Source organism: Bufo gargarizans, chromosome 10, assembly GCF_014858855.1.
Source record: "Bufo gargarizans isolate SCDJY-AF-19 chromosome 10, ASM1485885v1, whole genome shotgun sequence".
In the NCBI taxonomy this organism is placed as follows: Eukaryota; Metazoa; Chordata; class Amphibia; order Anura; family Bufonidae; genus Bufo; species Bufo gargarizans.
This window is the reverse complement of record NC_058089.1, coordinates 66,828,201-66,849,291: the sequence shown is the minus strand read 5'-3', so window position 1 is coordinate 66,849,291 and position 21,091 is coordinate 66,828,201. Positions and strand designations below refer to the sequence as shown.

General features: G+C 42.2%; 1 protein-coding gene across 1 annotated transcript in view; it reads right to left on the bottom strand.

Annotated features, from left to right (window-relative positions):
* The window catches only part of PGGHG (protein-glucosylgalactosylhydroxylysine glucosidase), a 344,294-nt gene that overhangs the window by 169,060 nt on the left and 154,143 nt on the right, over positions 1–21,091 (bottom strand). The window contains exon 9 of the mRNA XM_044269473.1: positions 13,449–13,585. Within this exon, the coding sequence (XP_044125408.1) occupies positions 13,449–13,585 (137 nt within the window). The remainder of the gene's footprint in view (positions 1–13,448; positions 13,586–21,091) is intronic.

Below are 21,091 nucleotides of genomic sequence, written 5' to 3'. Positions count from 1 at the left end.
CTTTTCCAAAATCGCAGACTGCCATCCTCGGTATCTCTCTTTAGTGCAGGGGAGATGGTGAAATGCTCCCAATATGCCATAAAGAGGTTGGCAAAACTGGGTGCGAATTTCGCACCCATCGCCACACCAGAAACTTGTAGGAAATAATAATCATTGTACCAAAAATAGTTGTGTCCCAAACAATATTGTATGCAGTCTAAGATAAATATTTTATGATCTTCACTCATCTGTTCATCCCCATCCAAATAAAATCTGACTGCTTGCATGCCAATTTTGTTAGGTATTATAGTATATAACGATGTAACATCAAGAGTCATCAGAAAAGTATTATGTGGGATGTTATAGTATCTTCCAGAAGTTCCAATATATGCCCTGTATCTCTTAAATAAGAAGGAGTGGTAGCCACAAACCGCTGTAAAAAAATATAAAAATATCTATGTACTCTGATATGCGACTGGTAATTGAGTCAATACCAGAGACTATCGGTCTCTCAGGGGGGCGCTCTGCATCTTTATGCACCTTTGGTAAATAGTATATGGTAGGGGTTTTAGGATGTAAATTATTTAAATACTGATATTCTTTATGGTTAAGGACCCCTTGAGCAAGCCCTCTATCGAGGAGTGTTTTTAATTGCTTCTTATATTCAATGACCGGATCACTTTTCAATTTCTTATGTGTTTTTGTCGCTCAGGATTCTCTCCATTTCAGCATTATAATCTACCTTATCTAACACCACTATCCCTCCCCCTTTATCGTCCGGTTTAATTATTATTTTATCATGTTGTTCAAGGTTTTTTAAAGCCTCTTTTTCTTTTTTGCTCAAATTATTCTGCTTCATGCCCCTTGTGTCTATTTGATCAAGTCCCTTCAATACGCCACGTTTAAAAGCTTCAATACATTCATTCTCTTTATTATCTGGGTAAAATGTAGATTTATTCCTTAAATCCGTATATATCCCCGTCCCATCTACAGGGAGTGCAGAATTATTAGGCAAATGAGTATTTTGACCACATCATCCTCTTTATGCATGTTGTCTTACTCCAAGCTGTATAGGCTCGAAAGCCTACTACCAATTAAGCATATTAGGTGATGTGCATCTCTGTAATGAGAAGGGGTGTGGTCTAATGACAACACCCTATATCAGGTGTGCATAATTATTAGGCAACTTCCTTTCCTTTGGCAAAATGGGTCAAAAGAAGGACTTGACAGGCTCAGAAAAGTCAAAAATAGTGAGATATCTTGCAGAGGGATGCAGCACTCTTAAAATTGCAAAGCTTCTGAAGCGTGATCATCGAACAATCAAGCGTTTCATTCAAAATAGTCAACAGGGTCGCAAGAAGCGTGTGGAAAAACCAAGGCGCAAAATAACTGCCCATGAACTGAGAAAAGTCAAGCGTGCAGCTGCCAAGATGCCACTTGCCACCAGTTTGGCCATATTTCAGAGCTGCAACATCACTGGAGTGCCCAAAAGCACAAGGTGTGCAATACTCAGAGACATGGCCAAGGTAAGAAAGGCTGAAAGACGACCACCACTGAACAAGACACACAAGCTGAAACGTCAAGACTGGGCCAAGAAATATCTCAATACTGATTTTTCTAAGGTTTTATGGACTGATGAAATGAGAGTGAGTCTTGATGGGCCAGATGGATGGGCCCGTGGCTGGATTGGTAAAGGGCAGAGAGCTCCAGTTCGACTCAGACGCCAGCAAGGTGGAGGTGGAGTACTGGTTTGGGCTGGTATCAAAGATGAGCTTGTGGGGCCTTTTCGGGTTGAGGATGGAGTCAAGCTCAACTCCCAGTCCTACTGCCAGTTTCTGGAAGACACCTTCTTCAAGCAGTGGTACAGGAAGAAGTCTGCATCCTTCAAGAAAAACATGATTTTCATGCAGGACAATGCTCCATCACACGCGTCCAAGTACTCCACAGCGTGGCTGGCAAGAAAGGGTATAAAAGAAGAAAATCTAATGACATGGCCTCCTTGTTCACCTGATCTGAACCCCATTGAGAACCTGTGGTCCATCATCAAATGTGAGATTTACAAGGAGGGAAAACAGTACACCTCTCTGAACAGTGTCTGGGAGGCTGTGGTTGCTGCTGCACGCAATGTTGATGGTGAACAGATCAAAACACTGACAGAATCCATGGATGGCAGGCTTTTGAGTGTCCTTGCAAAGAAAGGTGGCTATATTGGTCACTGATTTGTTTTTGGTTTTGTTTTGAATGTCAGAAATGTATATTTGTAAATGTTGAGATGTTATATTGGTTTCACTGGTAAAAATAAATAATTGAAATGGGTATATATTTGTTTTTTGTTAAGTTGCCTAATAATTATGCACAGTAATAGTCACCTGCACACACAGATATCCCCCTAAAATAGTTTTTTGGGTTCATTGAGAACATGGTTGTTGTTCAATAATAAAATTAATCCTCAAAAATACAACTTGCCTAATAATTCTGCACTCCCTGTATTTGGGGAGTCTTAATGGGATTTTTTATAAGATATTTACGGATTTTTAGTTTTCTGATGAACCGATGCAGATCCAAATAGGTCTTAAATTTATTACCCTGAAAAGTGGGTGCAAACTTGAGACCCTTGCTCAGGACCTTGCTAAGCCTCTGGGCTTATTGTGTCTTTTTCCTCCCCTATTACCTCTACCTCCCTTTTTTTCTTTCTGGGTGTCTCTTCCTTCTTTTGTGGTGTTTGCGGTATTTTTCCTTTATACCGCAAACACCACAAAAGAAGGAAGAGACACCCAGAAAGAAAAAAAGGGAGGTAGAGGTAATAGGGGAGGAAAAAGACACAATAACCCCCGAGGCAAAGAAGGGCAGAGGAAATCTATAGGCATCTACAATCTAAGTTCACATACTTTATCATCTGAGGAGCTGTCGGTCCTGAGCAAGGGTCTCAAGTTTGCACCCACTTTTCAAGGTAATAAATTTAAGACCTATTTGGATCTGCATCAGTTCATCAGAAAACTAAAAATCCGTAAATATCTTATAAAAAATCCCATTAAGACTCCCCAAATAGATGGGACGGGGATATAAACGGATTTAAGGAATAAATCTACATTTTACCCAGATAATAAAGAGAATGAATGTATTGAAGCTTTTAAACGTGGCGTATTGAAGGGACTTGATCAAATAGACACAAGGGGCATGAAGCAGAATAATTTGAGCAAAAAAGAAAAAGAGGCTTTAAAAAACCTTGAACAACATGATAAAATAATAATTAAACCGGCCGATAAAGGGGGGGGGGGGGGGGGGGATAGTGGTGTTAGATAAGGTAGATTATAATGCTGAAATGGAGAGAATCCTGAGCGACAAAAACACATAAGAAATTGAAAAGTGATCCGGTCATTGAAAATAAGAAGCAATTAAAAACACTCCTCGATAGAGGGCTTGCTCAAGGGGTCCTTAACCATAAAGAATATCAGTATTTAAATAATTTACATCCTAAAACCCCTACCATATACTATTTACCAAAGGTGCATAAAGATGCAGAGCGCCCCCCTGAGAGACCGATAGTCTCTGGTATTGACTCAATTACCAGTCGCATATCAGAGTACATAGATATTTTTATATTTTTTTACAGCGGTTTGTGGCTACCACTCCTTCTTATTTAAGAGATACAGGGCATATATTGGAACTTCTGGAAGATACTATAACATCCCACATAATACTTTTCTGATGACTCTTGATGTTACATCGTTATATACTATAATACCTAACAAAATTGGCATGCAAGCAGTCAGATTTTATTTGGATGGGGATGAACAGATGAGTGAAGATCATAAAATATTTATCTTAGACTGCATACAATATTGTTTGGGACACAACTATTTTTGGTACAATGATTATTATTTCCTACAAGTTTCTGGTGTGGTGATGGGTGCGAAATTCGCACCCAGTTTTGCCAACCTCTTTATGGCATATTGGGAGCATTTCACCATCTCCCCTGCACTAAAGAGAGATACCGAGGATGGCAGTCTGCGATTTTGGAAAAGATACATCGATGACTGCATCGGTATCTGGCATGGTACTGAAAAAGGATTGCTAGATTTTATTTCATGCATAAACTCTAATGAATGGAATATAAAATTCACTGAAGATATCAGTAGAAACACCATCCATTTTTTAGACCTTGAGATCACGTTAGAACAAGGGAAAATTATAACTAAAACTTATTTCAAGCCAACTGACCGTAATGGATATATAGAAAGGAGTAGCTGCCATTACAAGCCCTGGTTGTGCAATGTACCGAAAAGAAAGCTACAACGCATTAGAAGGAATTGTACCAACATAGAAGATTATGAGAAACAAAGTAACATTATTGTAGATCGGTTCATAGAAAAGGGATATGAAAGGGAAACACTGTATAAACAGAGGGAAGAAGTAAAGTTAGATAATTATAAAACAAAGAATAAAAATATAGATCCTAGCGAACATACAGAACAGATAAGGGATAGATATCAGTTTGCCTTCTTCACCTCTTATTCCACCATTTGCCCCCAAATTAGGAATATTATCTATCAGAACTGGAATGTTTTGAAAAATGATCGGACCATTGGAGACCTTATCCCAAAAATACCCCTGTTTATTTTCAAGAGAGCCCCCACTGTTAGGAATCGTATGGTGCACAGTTTTGTGAAAGATGACCCTATTACAACTAAATCCCCCAGTGCATTTACCTGGTGCGGTTTCTGCCCCTGCTGTAAAAATCGTTCCAGGGAAGAAAATAAAAAATCTAAAATAAAAGAAATCGTGTCCACCTCCAAAACAACTACATTAAAGATAAAGGGAAATATCTCATGCGAGACTATGGGAGTCATCTATATGTTGGAGTGCCCTTGTGGACTCCAATATATAGGTAGAACTCTAAGGAAGCATATTAGAAATATTAAAAAGGGGCTGGAGACGCATAGTGTCTCAGCCCATTTTAAGAGAGTTCACCAAAAAGATCCTAGTGGTTTGAAATTTTGCGGTATAGAATTAGTCAAACGATATTGGCGAGGAGGCAATCCCGCCACGCAAATTAATAAGAAAGAAGCGCAATGGATATTTGAGATGGACACTCTACAGCCACAAGGATTAAACATCGAGTGGGATATAAAAGCAGTCTGTATGGCTTGACTTGTATGATACTATTACCGTTACCATTTTACTTGTTGCATATATGGATTTATATTGTATCTATGTATTATGGCATATTTTATGCGATTTCATGTGTTTATTTTAATGCACATTTTATATTTGTTTGACATCCGATATTTGTGAGTGATAGGTTATTTGACAACGGAAGTCCGTTTGTAGTTCCGGGGTAGAAGTGATCTTTTACTCGTGGTTTGCAGCGGCGTTTGTACCCTAGCCCCTGAAGAAGCGAATAGCGAAACCCGGATCGGGCAATTCTATGTGCATGCTTGTAACTTAAAAATTGTGAGTACAATAAACCTCTTACCTTTAAAGATACCGAGGGTATTGCACCATCTGTTCTTTTCCTTCTTGAAGGTACTCGGGTCCGGTGTTTGGATTCCTTGGTTGGTGACTCATCACGAGAGCTGCGGACCAGCAGGAGGTGGATTACAACCTTTTTCGTATGAACATTACGTCTCTGCGAATAACGCCTCTGTTAGCTGGATAAGACTTCAGTTCTCTGTATTTGTAGGGTTCAAGAACTGACATAAACTGTTTATTTAGAGCGCGGTTCCCGCACCATCTACACTGGTAGAAAAATAAAAATGTTATAGATGTTAGTATATGGCGATGCAAAATATGACGGATTTTAAAAAAAAAAGTGATTTTATTATGCAAAAGCAGAAAACATGAAAAAACCTGTATGAATTTGGTCGCCATGATCGTATCAAACTGCAGAATAACGCTAACAGATTATATATACCACATGATGAAACTCATAAAAAATATAAATAAAAACACTGACAGAATTGTGATTTTTGCACATCTCACCTCTCAAAAAATATAAGTTAAAAAGCTATCTGAAAGCCAAAATGCACCCCAAAATGGTGCCAATAAAAACTATAGCTTTTCCATAAAAAAATGAGCCCCACACAGCTTAATGCCTTAAGGACCCTTACCGTACATGTATGTCACAGCTGGACGTGACTTAAGGACCAGTACATGTATGGCATGTTGATCGGGCCAGTGCAGGAGCTGCGCCTGCCGGATCAGCGGCATGAGCCGACAGTCACTGACAACCGGGTCCCTGCTGCATACGCCAGCATCGGTGAAGACACAGATGCCGGAGCATTCACCCCTTGTATGCCGCGGTCAAAGCTGACCGCGGCATGCAGAGAGTTTGCGGAGGCTATGGGTGCCCTCCGCATCTCCATTGGGTCCGTGCACTGCCGTGTCGGGGACCTGATGGTAGAGTAGGCAGCCGATGCCTTCCATAGGCATCGGGGCTAGCCTCCTACGGAAGTCTGTGAGATCCAGCCCTTAGGGGCATAAAAGCTGACAGCCAATGCATTACAATACAGGTTGTATTGTAATGCATTGCAGAGGGGATCAGACCCCAGAAGTTGAAGTCCCATAATGGAAAAATATATATAAAATACAGAAATAAAAAAAGTTTCAAGTAAAAAATTAAATACAAAATTCCCATTAATAAAACACATAAAATTGTGAAAAAAAGAAGACGAAAAACAGACATATTGGCTATTGCCGCGTCCGTAACAACCGGCTCTATAAAAATATCACATGATCCACCCCCTCGCCTGAACGCTGCAGAAAACCGAAAGATAAAAACTGCGCTAAAAACAACAATTTTTTTTTGTCACCTCACATCACAAAAAGTGCAACACCAAGCGAACAAAAAGGCGTATGCACCCCAAAATCAAACCGTCACCTCATCCCGCAAAAAAAATAAGCCCCTAAATAAGACAATCGGGCAAAAAAAAATATTATATGGCTAATATGGAGACACTAAAACATGATTTTTTTTTTGTTTCAAATGGTTTCTATAATGTAAGCCCCACAAAGTGACTTCAGACCTGAACTGGTCCTTAAAAATTGGGTTTTGGAAATTTTCTTAAAAATGTTAAGATTTGCTCCTAAACTTCTAAGCCTTCTACCGTCCCAAAAAAAGAAAATGTCATTTACAAAAATGGTCCAAACATGAAGTAGACATGGGAAATGTAAATTTACAATAAATAAATAAATAATAGTAGGGCACACATACACCTGGACCAACATAGAAACAATATAATTGTAACAATATAAATCTTTTATTATAAATATCGGCACATTAGAAAATCCACCAATAGTGGTATTACTATTACCATAAAATACAGAAATTGTAACCTGGAATACAATTTTGTACTTTGCACATAATTAGAGACAATAAGACATATTATTGCATGAAAAATAAAATAAAAAAATGAATTATAGAACGTGTAAAAATATTGGTGTTTTACAAGACTCTTCGGAACACTATATGATGGTAGGATCCCCGCTATATATGATCTGGCTTTGATGGACAATGAAATAGATCCAACTGGTTATATTGAGTTGAGGAGTGTGATATTATAGAGATGTCTGTATATTGAAGTTTGTGCTGTTGATAGCCTGAGATAAATCGGCTTAGTACTTTTATGTCTCGTGATAAATCGGCTTTATAATGAGGATATCTTGCGGTATTCTGTAGATAGTTCTCTTATCGACCGATAGTTATAATACGTGGGTAAATAGCTGCAACATAGTAAGAGCGAAATTACTCACTTTTCTGAAGGGATCTCAGCTCGGAGTTCCACACTTTCCGTGGCATCCCATGTGTTGCGGCTTCTTCCTATAGTGAGTAGTTGCAATCTATTGCTTTGATGGACACTTGTTGACCTGCGCCGAGGTCTCCTAACATTAGGCGCTGTCTGTGTGTCGGCGTTCCACGCGTCGCAATACTTTAAAACGCAGCAGAAATTTGCGTGCACTTTAACTACCAGGAGCGCTCCGGAACCTTGTCGCTTTTCTATGCGATTGGTTTTCAGGCTCAGTTGGCCAGAAGACTTATTCACATCATACACATTTCGGAGTTAACACAGACTCCTTCCTCAGTGGTTAAAGAGGACCTTTCACCTGGAAAAACATTGTGAACTAAGTATCATGACATATACAGCGGCGCCCATGGATCTAACTGCACTTACTATTAACCCTGGGCGCCGCTCCGTTCGGCCGCTGTGCCCTCCGGTATCTTCGCTCACTTGGTTATAGTAGGCGGAGTCTGCCCTTGTTCTGCTGGGCGTCTCCTTTTCCTATGCTGTAGTGCTGGCCAATCCAAGGCTGTGAGCTCTGCGCTGCGATTGGCCAGCGCTACAGCCTAGGAGGAGGAGACGCCCAGCAGAACAAGGGCAGACTCTGCCTACTATAACCAAGTCCCCTAAGTCTCCGCCTACTATAACCAAGTGAGCGAAGATACCGGAGGACATCGCGGCCGAACGGAGCGGCGCCCAGGGATAATAGTAAGGGCAGTGAGATCCCTGGGCGCCGCTATATATGCCATGATACTTGGTTCACAATGTTTTTCCAGGTGAAAGGTCCTCTTTAAGTCTCCTATAGCATATGCTGGTTTAAATATTCTTGGTTGACTCCTCCAATTTGGATTATTGCGTAATTTTGAATTGTCTCAAAAACATGGAATGGATTTGTCTATCCATTCCAAACCTTTGCCAGAAATGATAAAAAGGTTTTGCATGAAATTGTATACCTAAAATTTATAGTATGTGTATTAAAAAAATATATAAGATATAACTGGTATTCACAATGCTCCCATTCAAATCCGCAATCTCTTGCGTTTAAGATGCGATTTTTGTTAAAATGGTATAAATAAAACGATAAAAAATATAAAACAATAATAATATATCTATTCCCAAACGTCATAGTAAAAAAACTATTTTATTGTTAATTCTATATTCATATTCTATCTAAAACAAGTGCTTTATATTTTCAGATCATAATAAAAAAGCAGAGTACAACATCACCAAGCCTCCACAGCATCAAAACAACCTCACCACCAGGGCACAGCAAAAGACCAACGACACTCGGATGGGGCAAGTGTCTCAGTTCGGATATATCTACCGTATTTTTCGCTTTATAAGACGCACCTGATGATAAGACGCACCTAGGTTTTTGAGGAGGAAAATAAGAAAAAAAATATTATGAAACAAAAGGTGTGCTTTTGGTAGGTTTTGAACTAATGGTGGTCTGTGGATGACGCACTGTTATGGGGATCTGTGGATGACGCACTGTTATGGGGGGGATCTGTGGATGACGCACTGTTATGGGGGGAATCTGTGGATGACGCACTGTTATGGGGGAATCTGTGGATGACGCACTGTTATGGGGGAATCTGTGGATGACGCACTGTTATGGGGGAATCTGTGGATGACGCACTGTTATGGGGGGGATCTGTAAATGACGCACTGTTATGGGGGGATCTGTAAATGACGCACTGTTATGGGGGGATCTGTAAATGACGCACTGTTATGGGGGATCTGTAAATGATGCACTGTTATGGGGGGGGATCTGTGGATGACGCACTGTTATGGGGGGATCTGTGGATGACGCACTGTTATGGGGGGGATCTGTGGATGATGCACTATTATGGGGGGGATCTGTGGATGACACTGAGGGGGGATATGTGCATTACACTGATGGGGGATCTGTGGATGACACTGAGGGGGGATATGTGCATTACACTGATGGGGGATCTGTGGATGACACTTATAAGTGTCATTCACAGAGCCCCATAAGTGTCATCTACAGATCCCCCATCAGATGCATCAGTGTGGAGGGAGGAGGCGGGGACACTCATGGCGGGGCCCGGTGCAGTGACTCTACTCTAATACACCAGGCCTCGCAACTGTTAAACATTCAATCTGATCTATATCTAATTGTATATGCTCTGTACGGTACTTACTGTAGCCTGCCGCAGCTCCCTCCTCATGCGCCGCCTGCACCAGCTCCCTCTGTCATGCGCCGCCTGCCCCAGGTCCCTCTGTCATGCGCCGCCTGCCTGTTCATTCATAAAGTGAGATAAGCAGGAAGGCGGCGCATGAGGAGGGAGCTGGGGCAGGCGGCGCATGACAGAGGGAGCTGGGGCAGGCGTCGCATGACAGAGGGAGCTGGGGCAGGCGGCGCATGAGGAGGGAGCTGCGGCAGGCGGCGCATGACCGAAGGAGATGCCGGTCTGCGCCGTATTAATGCTATACCTACGGTACTACAGTAGGTACCGTACAGAGCATATACAATGATATAGATCAGATTGCATGTTTAACAATTGTGGGGCCCGGTGTATTAGAGTAGAGTCACTGCACCGGGCCCCGCCATGAGTGTCCCCGCCTCCTCCCTCCACACTGATATTTCCCTGGCCGCGGTGTGCAGCATAGCAGCCAGCAAAGTATTTGCTTTATAAGACGCACGGCCATTCCCCCTCCCACACTTTGGAGGGAGGGGGGGGGGGGGGGGGGGAAGCGTCTTATAAAGCGAAAAATACGGTCTATCTAGTCTTGTAGATGTGATTGAAATGAATTTTTTTTACTCCAATTTACCACTGTCATGAAGTACAATATGTGACGAGAAAACAAGTAAAAGTGACACATGGAAAAATGGCCTGTTCCTTAAAGGGGTATTCCCATCACAATTATCACTTTTAAATCTGTTAATGATTTGACAGCAATAATTTTTGCAAATACATTTTATTACTCAATTCCCACCCTTTTTGAGAAAATAAGTCCCCTCTTACCCGACTGTTGTCTTTTGTCTCCCCTGGTTACGGCCACCTCTCGCCTGTTGAATCCTGTGGCCGAGCTTACTCAGAAGACTGAAGATTTTCTCCCGGCCGGGCAATGTCCTGAATGCGCATGCACCATGATGACTTCTTCCTGGCCAGTATAGTACAGAGCCGTGAACGCGCACGCCGGCTCTGTACTATACAGGCCAGGAATAAGTCACCATGGCGCATGCGCGGCGGCGAGCGTGTTAAAAACAACGCGCAGCCCGGCTGGGAGAAGACATCAAGCTGACTGAGCCCGCCGAGCCGAATCCAGGAAGTGAACGTCATGCTTGCCGCAGGTAAGTATAAAAACTGTTGATGGGAATACCCCTTTAAGTTGAAAAATGTCAGGTAAGTATGAAAACTGTTGATGGGAATACCCCTTTAAGTTGAAAAAATGTCAGGTAAGTATGAAAACTGTTGATGGGAATACCCCTTTAAGTTGAAAAAATGTCAGGTAAGTATGAAAACTGTTGATGGGAATACCCCTTTAAGGTGAAAAATGTCAGGATCATGAAGGGATTAATGAACAAAAAATAAAAATAAAGTTATGGCCACTAAAATTCATTTCAGCAAATTCCATGTTAGAAAATCCAGATGCTGCTCCTTCCCTTCTGAGCCCTGGTGTAGTTTGGGCAGAGTGTTAGTCAGTAAATCTTATGTATTCCAAAATTATACCAATGAAAATTACATCTTATCCCACAAATTAAGAAAGGCCCTCATACTGCTATTTCAACAGATACATTGGAATTAGGCGACATTGCACAAAAAAAGAGAGCAAGGATTTGACAAGGTAAAAAAAATCTCATTTTATTCAATATAAATCACATGATCATTACAGGTGAGACTCAAAAGGGACAGAACATGGAGACTGGGCCACAAAAGGGCTCTACAATGTGGAGAATCATAATGGGGGATAATGTGACCATATACAGCAGATGACAATTGACAGAAGCTGTAAATCTTGGAGTAGTTGCGGGTGCAATTGCTGTTCCCTAGTATTGAACAACTACCTAGCTCTTATTCACAGCGTCCAAACAATGGATGCTGTAGGGTATACATGGACAGTGCAATGCTACTCATAAAGATGGCATATAACAATAACTGCAAGCCACTAGTCCCACCCTAATCCAGATACCATGTTACCTACCCATGTTGCTGCTGAAAAATGGTGACACGGTCCCCCACTGCTTCAACCTAGACACGTGTTTTGCCACGTAGGCTTCGTCAGGAGGTATTAGGCGACATTGCTTCATGGACAATGCTACCAAGTGTGTCTCCTGTGCAATATATGCATGTCTTGAAAAGCCATTTGAGGGTGAATACATTTGCACTAGATGCAAGCATATTGCGTATTTGGAAGCCCAGATTCTGGCTCTACAGTATGTCTGGCTGATATTAGAGATGAAAGCCCAGGGCCAGCAACACTGCAGCAGAGTGGATGACTGATGTAGGAAAAATGGGAAGAGGAATGCAGCTAAGTTCAGGGAGATGCTGGTGGTATAGGACTCCATTATTAGATGGACAGACAGGGTCATCTGTCACCAAAACAGTGAATGTCGAATAGTGTGTTGTCTTCTGGGTTCTCAGGTTTGGCATACTGCAGATCGGATAGACTGCAGAATGGACAGACAGATTGCTGGGTGGGGCTGGGGAAGACTCTATGGTCATGGTACACATTGGTACCATTGACAAAGTCGGGGAGATGGAAGGTTCGTAAAAATGATTTTAGAGAACTAGGAGAAAAGCTGAAGTCCAAGACCACCAAGCTAGTGTTTTCAAAAATACTACCAGTGCCACGAGCGTCACTACAGAGACAGTGGGAACTTAGAGAGTTAAATAAGTGGCTGAGCTGATGTTGGCTACAGGCTCTGAAGCAGGACAAGATGTACCTTAATGGGGAGGGTGCAGCTGCTCTGGGGGAAAAAATGGTTAGACAGACGGAGGAGCTTTTGAACTAGCATCTGGGGGGATGGTGGGAGGTAACAACAATGTGATTTCTAATAAAAGTGGTTTTGGATTACGGCAATTTATCGGCGTGGACTTAACCATGCAGTGGCCCAAATTTCAAAGAGTGGCCTCATGACCGTGTGGAGGGTGTCCGCAGTAAGGCTGTGTTCACATCACTGTTTATTTTTCCGTTCTTCTGATCCGTCAGAAGAAGAGGCCAAAAAGAAGTTTGTAGTTTGAGCATCCACCTTCACACCGTCAGTATTTGGTCAGCATTTGATCAGTATTGGTAAGGCAAAAACAGGAGTGGGTCCAAAACAGAGATAACATGTGATAGAAATATTTGCATGTCTTCAGTGTTTTGGCTTTTAAATCATGATCAAATCCTGATGCAAAATACTGACCGTGTGATGGAGGCCTCATGCTCAATTTGCGTGAGATTTGGCCATTTACCTCTAAAAATCAGTTTTCTACAGATAGAAAAGAAGTCCTGCATGCAGGACCTTAATGGCCTCCAGCACAATAATACCTATTTTGCTCCCTGTGTCACCCACTGGTGGGTTACTAATGCAGATGGGGGCTTAATGAAGGCCTTGCTGTTTTCACTTTATGTATGCCTATTAGTCTCTGCCAATGGGTCTAATAAGCTGCTTGTCAGTTTTACATTGCATTAGGGAAGCATTTTATTTTACTATACAGTATACTGTATGTTCATAAATACCTAGTTTGTAGCCATCATATTCTGGATGGTAATTAATCTTGGAATCAAATGGGACTTTCATTTTCCTTGCTACATCATTCCATAAGTCTGGGATGGGTTGCTGTAGATCTTTAGCCAGTTCCATAGCAAAGTTTAGGCTGGGCAAGAAATAAGGTTATATTAAAATAACAAAAGAATGGTAACACTCATTTTACACTTATCATACTAATATGCAAAAAGACAATCTGTGTTGCCAGCAACTCAGTCTGAATGGCTGAAGCAGTCTCACGGCATCAGTAGCAAGGTTGAAGCAGACATCTATAATGCTAACTGTAACTACTAAGGAATGGCTTCTCAACCTGCCTCATCTCATTGCAAGGACTATTGTAATACATATGCTGTTGTCTTACATGTAAGCTGTAGTTAATAAAGAATATTTATCAAACCTGTCTAAAAGAAAAACATTGTGTTGCCCATAGCAACCAATGCACATCCTTCATATTACCAGAGCAGTTTAAGAAATGAATGCTGAGCTCTGATTACTATGAGTAACACAGTTTTTCCACTACTCAATACCCCTCTTTTCCCTCTAATCCTCCCGTACAGGAAGAGGAGGCATATTAAAAAGTGCACTAGTAGTATCAGAGTAGGTGTAGAACTTGTTACATTGCGCCAGTAGTACTGAGTATTGGATGCTCCTGACATGGGTAAATAGCTGATTGCGTTGTGCATCCTTCTTTAAGTAGTAAGGTATGAGAGGAGGTCTACAGACGTGGACAAAATTGTTGGTACCCTTTGGTCAATGAAAGAAAAAGTCACAATGGTCACAGAAATAACTTTAATCTGACAAAAGTAATAATAAATTAAAATTCTATAAATGTTAACCAATGAAAGTCAGACATTGTTTTTCAACCATGCTTCAACAGAATTATGTAAAAAAATAAACTCATGAAACAGGCATGGACAAAAATGATGGTACCCCTAGAAAACACAGAACATAATGTGACCAAAGGGACATGTTAATTCAAGGTGTGTCCACTAATTAGCATCACAGGTGTCTACAACCTTGTAATCAGCCATTGGGCCTATATATGGCTCCAGGTAATCACTGTGTTGTTTGGTGATATGGTGTGTACCACACTCGACATGGACCAGAGGAAGCAAAGGAAAGAGCTGTCTCAAGAGATCAGAAAGAAAATTATAGACAAGCATGTTAAAGGTAAAGGCTATAAGACCATCTCCAAGCAACTAGATGTTCCTGTGAGTACAGTTGCACATATTATTCATAAGTTTAAGATCCATGGGACTGTAGCCAACCTCCCTGGACGTGGCCGCAGGAGGAAAATTGATGACAAATCTAAGAGACGGATAATCCGAATGGTAACAAAAGAGCCTAGAAAGACTTCTAAAGAGATTCAAGGTGAACTTCATGCTCAAGGAACATCAGTGTCAGATCGCACCATCCGTCGTTGTTTGAGCCAAAGTGGACTACATGGGAGACGACCAAGGAGGACACCATTGTTGAAAACGAATCATAAAAAAGCAAGACTGGAATATGCCAAACTACATGTTGACAAGCCACAAAGCTTCTGGGAGAATGTCCTGTGGACAGATGAGACAAAAATCGAAGTTTTTGCCAAGGCACATCAGCTGTATGTTCACAGACGAAAAAATGAAGCATATCAAGAAAAGAACACTGTCCCTACTGTGAAACATGGAGGAGGCTCTGTTATGTTCTGGGGCTGCTTTGCTGCGTCTGGCACAGGGTGTCTTGAATCTGTGCAGGGTACAATGAAATCTCAAGACTATCAAGGAATTCTAGAGAGAAATGTACTAGCCAGTGTCAGAAAGCTTGGTCTCAGTCGCAGGTCATGGGTCTTGCAACAGGACAATGACCCAAAACACACCGCTAAAAACACCCAAGAATGGCTAAGAGGAAAAAATTGGACTATTCTAAAGTGGCCTTCTATGAGCCCTGACCTCAATCCTATTGAGCATCTTTGGAAGGAGCTGAAACATGCAGTCTGGAAAAGGCACCCTTCAAACCGGACACAACTGGAGCAGTTTGCTCATGAGGAGTGGGCCAAAATACCTGCTGAGAGGTGCAGATGTCTCATTGACAGTTACAGGAAGCGTTTGATTGCAGTGATTGCCTCAAAAGGTTGCGCAACAAAATATTAAGTTAGGGGTACCATCATTTTTGTCCATGCCTGTTTCATGAGTTTATTTTTTTACATAATTCTGTTGAAGCATGGTTGAAAAACAATGTCTGACTTTCATTGGTTAACATTTATAGAATTTTAATTTATTATTACTTTTGTCAGATTAAAGTTATTTCTGTGACCATTGTGACTTTTTCTTTCATTGACCAAAGGGTACCAACAATTTTGTCCACGTCTGTATGTATAGATACAGTCAATATAAGGGCTTACACACACTGCCGTGTTTTTGTCCACATCCGATACACATTATTTGCTGGTCAGATGCAGACCCATTCACCTATAAATAAATAGAACATGTTCTGCTCCGCAAAATGCGCAATGCACGCGGCTTGTATCCGTGTTTTGTGGATCCACAATTTGCAGACCGCAAAAGCGGCTACGGCGTGTGCATAAGCCCTAATAGATCTGAGATATATATATATTATATAAAAATAAATGGCAGCACAGCCTATGGGTGCACAGCCCACAGGAAAAGGCCAATCCCACAAATGCAAGTTGAGAATAGGGCAGCACTCCAGGATAAAAATAGAATCACTCTTTATTCACCCATGTGGCAATGGCGACGTTTCGGCTCTGCACTAGAGCCTTTCTCAAGCAAAGTATATATATATATATATATATATATATATATACACATACATACATATATATATATATATATATATATATACACACACATACACATACACACACACACTGAACAAAAATATAAACGCAACACTTTCGGTTTTGCTCCCAATTTGCATGAGCTGAACTCAAAGATCTGAAACATTTTCTACATACACAAAAGACCCATTACTCTCAAATATTGTCCATAAATAGAAAAAAGCACCGCGGCACTCCCCATCAATCTTGAATTGCAGTTTATTTAATTGTTACAAAAAGGTGGTGGACGTAGAGCAATGCACAGGTGTATGAATCGGCAACAGCTGTTTTGCGCTAACTCGCACTTTGTCAAGGCTTCTCCTTTGCCGAGATAATCCATCCCACCTCACAGATGTGGTATATCAAGGTGCTGATTAGACAGCATGAATATTGCACTGCTGTGCCCAAGACTGCCCGCAATAAAAAGGGCACTCTGAAATGTGCACAGTTTTGCCTTACTCCATCTCCGTCGCATAGAGTTGATCAGGTTGTTGATTGTAGCCTGTGGACTGTTGGTCCACTCCTCTTCAATAGTTGTGCAAAGTTTCAGAATATTGGCAGGAACTGGACCACGCTGTCGTATACGCCGATCCAGAGCATCCCAAACATGCTCAATGGGTGACATGTCCGGTGAGTATGCTGGCCATGCAAGAACTGGGATGTTTTCAGCTTCCAGGAATTGTGCAGCATTTATCATGCTGCAACATTAGGTGATGGTCGTGGATGAATGGCACAACAATGGGCCTCAGGATCTCGTCACGGTATCTCTGTGCATTCAAAATGCCATCAATAAAATGCACCTGTGTTCATTGTCCATAACATACGCCTGCTCATACCATAACCCCACCGCCACCATGGGTCACTCAATCCACAATGTCAACGTCAGCAAACCGCTCACCCACGCGACGCCACACACGCTGTCCGCCATCTACCCTGAACAGTGAAAACCGGGACTCATCCGTGAACAGAACACCTCTCCAACATGCCAGACGCCATCAAATGTGAGCATTTGCCCACTCAAGTCGGTTACGACGATGAACTGCAGTCAGGTCCAGACCCCGATGAGGACGACGAGCATGCAGATGAGCTTCCATGAGACGGTTTCTGACAGTTTGTGCAGAAATTCTTTGGTTACGCAAACCGATTGTAGCTGCAGCTGTCCGGGTGGCTGTCTCAGACGATCATAGGAGGTGAACATTCTGGATCTGGAGGTCCTGGGCTGGTGTGGTTACACGTGGTCTGTAGTTGAGAGGCCGGTTGGATGTACTGCAAAATTCTCTAAAAGTCCTGCTTATGGTAAAGAAATGAACATTCATTGCACGGGGCAACAGTTCTGGTAGACATTCCTGCAGTCAGCATGCCAATTGCACGCTGCCTCAAACGTTGCGATATCTGTGGCAATGTGCTGTGTGATCCAACTGCACATTTCAGAGTGCACTTTTATTGTGGGCAGTCTAAGGCACACCTGTGCAATATTATTCATGCTGTCTAATCAGCACCTTGATAAGCCACACCTGTGAGGGGGGGATGGATTATCTCGGCAAAGGAGAAGTGCTCACTAACACAGATATACACAGATTTGTGAACAATATTTGAGAGTAATGCGTCTTTTGTGTATGTAGAAAATGTTTCAGATCTTTGAGTTCAGCTCATGCAAAATTGGAGCAAAACCGAAAGTGTTGAGTTAAAAATTTTGTGTTGAGTTTATATTTTGTATTCAAATGTTTAAAAAATGAATGAAATACCCAAAAAGAGGCCATTGTATTTTTTTGCACAATGGCCATACCCAAACAGTTGTGCTAGCATCCAGGTGATGGTATATGAGAGGCACAGACCGTTGTATATTTTTTGCTAGTAACATGGCTAATGTCTGAGAATTACGAAGCTATTACAGAAACACAAGCCACTATGTATATACTAAGTAGAAGATAAACTACAGCACATATAGTATTTAATTGACAGTAGATGTTATTAGCCACGCCGCAGAATTTATGTGTAACGTTTCGGCTCACAGGCCTTCATCAGACACTATGCCGCAGTTGGAGATCAGCGGAAGAAGGTAGAGTACAAGCACAGAGGTAAGAGTGTAGTAACAGACGTGCAGGAGACTGGCCCCTATCATCAATTAAATACTATACGTGCTGTAGTTTATCTTCTATATACGCATATGGGATTGGATCCCTACATACAGCACCAACAGCAGTGTGCGACAAAGACTTTATGTATATACTATGGCAGTAAGAGAAAAAAACAAAAAAATTGTGGTATGAAAATGGAATCCTACAGACCCATTCTCTAAACCTCCTCAATTTCTCTCTCTCAGCGGCCACGGCTGGCATAATACTTTCCTTTACTGCTGTCCACCTGATGGTTAGTGCATGATAACGGTATGTGTCTGCTTCAGTCGCACTCTGTGTCCACTCTGCTATTTCCTCAGACCCCTTTCACGTGAGCGAGTTTTCTGCGTGGGTGCAATGCGTGACGTGAACACATAGCACCCACACTGAATCCTGACCCATTCATTTCAATGGGTCTGTGTACATGAGTGGTTTTATGCCCAATTGAAGCAAGCATGTTCTATAGGGCTCATGCACACGACCGTTGTGTGTTTTGCGGTTCGCAAATTGCGGATAAGCAAAACACGGATGGCGGCCGTGTGCGTTCTGCAATTTGCAGAACAGCATGGACAGCCATTGATATAACTGCCTATTCTTGTCCGCAAAACGGACAAGAATAGGACAGGTTATATTTTTTTTTTGCAGACCACGTAACGGAGCAACGGATGCGGACAGCACACAGAGTGCTGTCCAGATCTTTTGCGGCCCCATTGAAGTGAATGGGTACGCATCCAAAACTGCGGCTCGGATGCGGACCAAAACAATGGTCGTGTGCATGAGGCCATATTCTGTGTTTTTTCACGCAGCCCTGGCCCCATAGAAGTGAATGGGGCTTCAGAGAAAAACACATTGCATTCGGAAGCAAGAGCAGGTGTGATGCGTTTTTCACTGATGGTTGCTATGAGATGTTGTTTGTAAACCTCCAGTTTTTTATCAAAAAACGCATCAAAACGCATTGCACCCACACAGAAAAAACTGGACGCAATCGCAGACAAAACTGACTGCACTTGGTTGCAAAATGGTGCGCGTTTCACTGAACGCATCCGGAGCCAATCGTATCGTTGGTGTGAAAGAGGCTTTCGAGTGCATGTGCACTTTCTCTCTGGCACTCAAAGGGACAGCACAGGTGGAATCTGACCCCAGTCAATGCTTGCTTGCCCTGGGCTATTTGATGTACCTTCCCCTGTGGGAGATAGATATTCTATCTTTCTAGTCCCTGGCCATAGGGGAACCTGGTCTGCTGCATAATCTTTGCAAAATCTCCACCATGGCAACTTGACTGTGGGCCAGTATGCCATTCAGTTCTGTACTCTATCAGAGCTGTTCTGATGCAAGGAGGCCCTGGTATCAGCTTTCTGGGAGCATCTGGCAGGTTGCTTCTTCCAGAATTGATCCTGTATACTAAAGTAGTTCATGTGGGCATTACACACAGGGAGAATATCTCCTCTGCTATTTTTCTTCAATGCATTCACTTCTGCTGAACATAATTATTCCATCTGAGACTACAAGGTGGCTTTGGAAGAGTGGAGACATCTGCTGGAGGGTGCCTGTCATCCGGTAGTTTTATATACAGATCATAAAAAAATATAACTTATCTGCAATCTGCTCAGCATCTGAAATTCTAGTCAAGCCACTTGGCCTCTATTCTTCACTTGCTTCAGTTTCTGTCCTGACAAGAATTGCATCAAGGAAAATGCTCTTTCATGGTCCTTTGATCCAACAGACCAGGTTGCTCAGCCTTAACACAATATTTATCTGGTCCAAATTATACCCATTGCTTCTTAGTCAGGGATCTTCCATCTGAACGTTTATCCCTATGGCTAACAAAAACAAGATCTTGGTTTGAGGACATAATTGTAAACTTACTGGACTTTCAGGACCTTGAATGGTGTTTCCTGACACTATCGGTGGCCTACAGTTTTCTGGGACATTCATTGTTGAGGAAGGGTTGAGACGTATGCATATATATCCATGCATGCCTGCAAACACGTGCGGGCATGTATGGTATATATGTGCATACATTAACCACAGCATCATGGGACGATGTGCGCAGATGTGCCCAGCATCTGCACACGTCTGCCCATGGTGATCCCCAGGGGCTCATGGTGGCCCCTGTGGGAAATATGTGCCTCCTTTAGACCGTGCCCCTTATAATATATATATGGCTGTGGCCCCTTATGACATATAGAATACATTATGCCCCTTATATATGTGTATATATCTTATCAGGAGGACATATATATGTATCTGCCCCTTATGGCCAGTGGGGACATATGTATGTCCCCTGTATGTGATGCCCCAGGTATATGAGAGTGTGTGTATATATAGATATGTGTGTATGTATTTGCACACATGTCTTTATGTATATACACTTGTGACTGCTGACTGGTGACTTCAAAGGCAATTGATTTGAGGTTTATCAGCCTATTTACTATGCGGCCCCACCTTGTGTTTGTGACATGGCTGGGCGTGTGGTGCTGTGAGCCTCAGGGGGCCAGCCAGTTGTCTGCTGGAATCTGAGTGCATGCATTCCGTCACACGCACACGATGATGTCACATGCCTGAGGAAGGAGGAGGGGGTTGTTTTGGGGCTATAATAACCCAAACTGAACAGAGGCCTGGCCCCCTTGCAACCAGACTGGATTCAGAGACACATGAGGACTGCTGCCTGAAGGAAGAG